At 33.7% G+C, this 6,000-nt stretch overlaps 1 protein-coding gene across 1 annotated transcript in view; it reads left to right on the top strand.

The window, feature by feature from the left end:
• The first annotated feature begins 1,583 nt into the window (after window positions 1-1,583).
• LOC149069133 (ecdysone 20-monooxygenase-like) overlaps window positions 1,584-6,000 on the top strand; it is a 39,196-nt gene continuing 34,779 nt past the window's right edge. Inside the window, exon 1 of the mRNA XM_089251371.1 lies at window positions 1,584-2,111. Within this exon, the coding sequence (XP_089107497.1) occupies window positions 1,900-2,111 (212 nt within the window). The 5' untranslated portion in view covers window positions 1,584-1,899. The remainder of the gene's footprint in view (window positions 2,112-6,000) is intronic.

Here is a 6,000-nt window from a genome sequence, read left to right as displayed (position 1 = left end):
AAATTTTTATTGAAAGCTAAATTATATATAAACTTGATTTTTTTTACTAAATGTCTTAAATTATGTTCTTATGTATAAATAACATTTCAGATAAGTGACCGTATTTAAAAATATTTGAATCAATATTTTGATCAAAATTTTTTTGGACATGAGAAAACACAAGTCAATTCAACGAAAAATAGTGATGATTTCTAAAATTACCGATTAAAAAAAACGACAATATCCAAGTTATTCCAAGAAATTCCAGAATATGACAAACATGTTCATCATATAATATATGATGAACATGTTATCTCTGGTATAAAAGGGACGATATATTATATCGTCCCTTTTATACCAGAGACATGAATGTGAAAATTTTACTTTTTGGTTTATCAGCTGATAGGATCGCTTATTTTGTTATCTAACTTTCTGTTATTTTCTTTTGTTTCTGTTGTTTATTTTTTTCACTTATCATTATAATACATATTTCTAATTTTGTTTCATTAATTATAATTTTTCTATCTGTCAAGAATTTTAATTTATTATACTAATCTTAACATACACAAACATTTTGACTGTAACAACCAGTATGGGACTAAAGTCTCCTTGGTTGTTTTGTACTTCTATATGAATGATATTTCATTTTCTTGTAATTATTTGAAATAAATAAATAAGTAATAAAAAAAAAAGCTTTTCTCTAGAAACGCATCTCCTATTGAAACACATTTCACAGAAAATTGTAGAACAACTTCCTTAGAGTAACATAGGTAGAGTAAACATTCGAAAGTAATTTTCCAAGGGTTCTAGAGATGTGTACATTCATGTTTCTGGCAAGGGGGAACGATATTAAACAGCTTCCAGCGGTCGCGGCCTTCATTTCTTAATCTATTTCTGTATGTGTTTACATCCATTCAGTGGATATATAGATGCGTGAGTATTGAATAGAATATATTTTTATAGCATCAATTGATATTGTATAGTTTCCAGCACTACATTTGTTATGAATGAGTAGCATTTGAAAATATTCGATTAACCGATTAAAAGTTTTTGATTAAACCAGTTAAAAACTTTAATCGATTCCCACACCCTAGTTAAATTTAAAAAAAAAACTACACTGGGGGGGGGGTCCTACTGAGAACTACAGAATACATTTTATAAATTTCCAATGAAATCTAAAACTTTGTATTAATTACTTTATAAAAGAAAGACAGAACTTGTGGATTCGATTATAACATTCATTCTCTCAACGTTTCTTCGAATAACCTTCGAGCCGCAAATGTTGGAGAAAATAAGTTCTATTGAATTAAAGTACTAATTCAATGATGTTGACTTGAATTTTAATTTTCCAAATTATTTCAGAAGCATCAAGAAAATCCACACATTGTGGAAAAAGACATTTTTCACGGTTTAAAAAAAAAATAATAATCTTTTCACCTACTTTTTCCCTCAATTTCTTATTTAAAAAAATATATATAATAATTTTTTTTTCAGCCATTAATCTTGATCCGGATTGGTCGAAGTCTCACAGTGGGCGTCACCTTGACTCAGGGATATGATCAGAGAAATAGTTTTTTTTTTTCCTCCCTCTCTTTCACTATCTTTATCTCTCTCTATCAGAGAGAGTGAAAGAGGGAGTAAAAAATATACACAAAGCCGGCGAATCAGCCGGACCCAATTTGTTTTTGGGGTCTTACTTTAAATTTTTTTCTTCTTTCATATGTTATACGTTCCCCTAAAAATTGTGCGTTGTGTGCGTGCTGTTTGCGAGCTCTTCCGCGCGACCTGATGATCATCATCATTCAGGGTCCCTGAACTTGACTGACTGACTATTAACTACTAGAAGAGAGAGAGAGAAAAAAAACCGAGTCCATGCTGTGACGACAACAACAACAATAATAAGAAAGAGAAAAGAAAAATATGAAACCAAAAGTCATCCCTGGCGAGAAAATTTTCACCGAGCTTTTCCATTACCGCAAAGTGATTTTAGGAGCGATTCTCGCATTCTTGTGGAAAGCCAATCTCTGCGGACAGGGTCCGGTGTTTCTGGCAGCATTCCTTGTGTACTACAGCGTTATGGGAGGTTGGACGATGACGTATCTCGGCTTGAAATGTATCGCCAAAGATGCGAGGTGAGAGATGAAGTTTATTAACCTTAAAAAGATATGTTTCCATTAAAAAAAATATATCTATTTCCGATTATATCTCTAAACTAATACTAGGATTTTATCCAGAAAATCGTACAATCATATTTAAAAGTATCGTTAAGTTACATGTAATTTTTAAAAATCTTTCTCCTGAAATGAATAATCGTATCTTACGAAATCAGTTTTGACTTGACCTAGACCTCGAGTTTAGAGAATTCTTGATAACTCGGTTATCCGACACCTATGGGGATTAGAAATTTGTCTGATTAAAGATATTGGATTCTCCTTTACGAAAAAGAACGCGGCTTATAAAAAAAAGTGAGCTTATAACGATTGGGATTGACGTCATAACATATTTATCATGCTCAATGACTCATTTTATTTTATTAAAGAAGAATTACTAAAAAATTACGAAGCAATCAATTAATAATTTTTTTATTATAACTTATTATGAATGGTGTTAATGAATTTGGGGCCTCCCGCATTCCAACTGCAGTAAAAAATAAATAAATAAACGTAAAAACACACTAAATCCAAGTGCCAATAATAAAAAAATGAAATGAAATATTTTAGAGATGAGAGAAAATGTACCGAAAAATCCGGGCTGAATAAATATATTTGATGATTTATGAACGCCCAATCATTAAGATGCTATCAATTATGTGTTTATGATCAATTAATTATAATCGCATTTATAAATTTCAATATCTATCTGAGGCAAAAAAAATTTAAACATATATACCGCTGCAATAAATCTATAGCGTATTACAATTCAGAGTTTTTACTCCAAATGTTTAAAAAAAAATTGATTTTATCGTAAATTTTAAATTCAAACGGTAGTTTAATTAGCCGCGTAAATTATATTATTTCGTGTTTAAAATGTTAGTCGAAGTTCAGCTCAATCTTCCCGGAAGATGAATATTTTATCCTTTGTGAATGAAAAACTAGCATTTGCCAATATTTCGATTCCCGTTCATGTAATAAACCGGGAGGGGGGGGGGGCGGATTATTTTCTTCTCAAATTGCGTAGATTTAACATTATTTGGACTTTCATTGCGGCACATGAATGCACTAAACATAATAGCCGTAGTCCAAAATGGATCAAGGTTCAATTTGGAGCCCTCCTCTCTATAATAAATTTTTAGAGTGAAAAAAAAAGCAAGATTCATTCCAGGACTCCCTGACCAGAAATTCTAATATGAACATGATTCTAAACAGGAATGCATTTTTCATAAATTCAATAAAAATTGAATTTAGGAAATTAGAAAAGGCCGAGAGATAGAGAAAGAATGCTTATGTGAATGACCTCTTGGTGAACGTATTTCTGGTATCACGACTTAATCTGTGATCGTAAACATGAGAATGATGATGTGGGAAAATGTGTCTGGAGATGCTCAAAGGCATGCCCCCTCCCCCTCACAAGGATGGAGCTGACAGGACTGCAGCCCTGGCGCCCGGGACGATTCTCATCATAATATTCCCTTGTTTTCTCCCGATATAAATTCACGATGAAGGGGGCTCGTAAAAAAACCTGCACATGGGGCCCTGATTCAGGATGTGGAGGGGTGCCCATACTTAAAAGGTCATTCCGATATCTGATAAAATATTTATTCTCCTAAGATGCATAACACAGCAAAGCCGCCCTTAGGGGTGTGCAACAGGTGCCATCGCACCAGTCCCCGCACTCACGGCTTACGATAATTTCTTCCATAAATTCTACATGTTATATATAAATACTTAAGAAAGCATTGTATGTTTGTCCTTCAAACGAAATCTACAATTTTAGACCGATCGTCGCCAGATTTTGCATATATACCAAACAGGACAGGGATTGAACCATAGGCTACTTTAAATTAGAGCTGGGCAAATGCCCGAAATGGGCGTAAAACCGTCGGGCAACAGTGGTTCCTGGATAACCAACAGTCATTTTCGGAATGCTTACGTTGGTTACCATGGTTCCCTAACAATGGGTTTTAGACAAGCACATGCCTTAACAATGGTTTGTCGCTACCCCAGTATTATAGTTCATTCCTTTATAATGGTTTGATACTTTTTCAACCCTCTCAGCAATCGAAGAAAACCTGGGCATTGCTGGGCACACATTGTTGTTTTTTCATATAAAAAAATAAATAATTCTGGAATCCTACAATTTAATTTAATTCTGAATTTCTACCAATTTTGGATTTGTTTCTTTCATAAATGCGGGGAATTTTCATCAATTCTGGAATTCTGAACTTTCATTCTTTTTAGAATCCTGATCAATATTCTAAAAATATTTCCTTTTATTCATTCTGAATTTTCGTGGGTGCTGGAATTATCTCAATCAATTATTTATCTTATTTTCAAATTCATCGATTCTAAACTCCCATTACTTCTCAGGCAATTTCTTTCAATGGGTCCTAATTTCAATTGGTTTTGAAACAATTATATTTTTCATCAATTTAAAATTCCCTTCGGTTCGAAACTTTTTGTTAGTTTACATTTAATATTGTCTATATTTTTTTGTATAGATATTTTTCATCATTCCTGAAAACTTTGTATATAAAATCGGGGGCTAAGGGGGGAGGGGGCCGAAATTATTGACGCCTGTAGCCCGGCTATTATTTTTTCACCGGGTCCCGTGTCTGGTAAAGGCGGTCCAGTAACATAGGGATTAACCCTGAACATTTTCAATATTTTGTCTTTTATGGAAATTAATTTTTTGCTTCAAAGATAGATATGATGAAGTGAAAACACTTTCATTTCGTTGAAGCATAAATTAAATTTTTGTTGAAACATTTTTTTAACTTGTGGCCACAATAATGCGCAGTGTTGTTATATACATAATTTTTTATGGTAACTTTTTTAAATCTTTCCCAGAAAATGAAAATCGAAAAAATTATTGCAGCATATATTTTCGAAGAAAAAACAAATTCTGTAAACGTGTAATAGTGGTAAGAAATCGTTGTTTGTTGGGGAGGGGGGGGGGGGGGTCCTCTCTTTTTTTGCTAGATGCATTTTGTCAAAATATTTTGTTATGTTATTGCCGAAGCCCAAAATTAACCAATTCACCAATTTTCGGACATTGACCGGCCAGTTCGCGAATTGACCGGTGATCCCTAACCGAAGTCCGATAACAAAAGACATGATTCGGGATCGTCGTCAAGTTGGCGTATATTTTTTCGTGACAATTACGTCCACGTTATTTATGGCAACCCATTAAACCGTATAGTTACGATGCTGTAATCATTTTTTTCTCCAAAATTTGACAGAGAAAAAACTGTTTTTATATAATTATTTTTGTTTTTTTCCTCTCAAATTTCGCTTTTTCTCTCGTTACATGGAGCTAATTAAATATAGCTGCTATATATTGGCATGTATAACACGTTGGCGATTCCAAAAAAAAAAAAAAAAAAAACGGATTTGCCTCCTACCGGGCCGTTTCTTACATCAGCACATCGAGCTTTGGCCAGGGATCTGCGGCCACTTTATGAAATGGCCGGCCAAAGTCCGAATTCCAGAAATAATTCGGACTTCGGCCAAAACTCTTGGCCAATTTTCGAATTGACCGCACTTCGGACTTTGCCAGTAACAGATACACTGTCAAAGAAAGTTATTTTTTGTATAAATCATTGATCCGATTGTATCGTCTGAAGATGAATCATTTTAATCAGATCATTAGCAGCAACACTGGCGTACGCAAGCTCCTCCCCCCCCCCTTTGGGTGAAGATTTTTAGTGTTGTTTTTCTTTTTTGCAGTAGAGAAACGAATTCCTCCCAAGGAAGAAAAAAATTATGAAAATTCTCCATCTCTCAGAAAATCCTGAGTACGCCTATGATTAGCAAAAATTAGAATTTTTTGACAATAAGATTTTCTCCAGTTAACGTGGCCTGT

Source organism: Pholcus phalangioides, unplaced genomic scaffold (assembly GCF_987345545.1).
Source record: "Pholcus phalangioides strain wild (caught in Gottingen) unplaced genomic scaffold, Ppha-v1.0 ptg000024l_1, whole genome shotgun sequence".
NCBI classification, from domain to species: domain Eukaryota; kingdom Metazoa; phylum Arthropoda; class Arachnida; order Araneae; family Pholcidae; genus Pholcus; species Pholcus phalangioides.
This window is presented reverse-complemented; position numbering and strand designations above follow the sequence as displayed.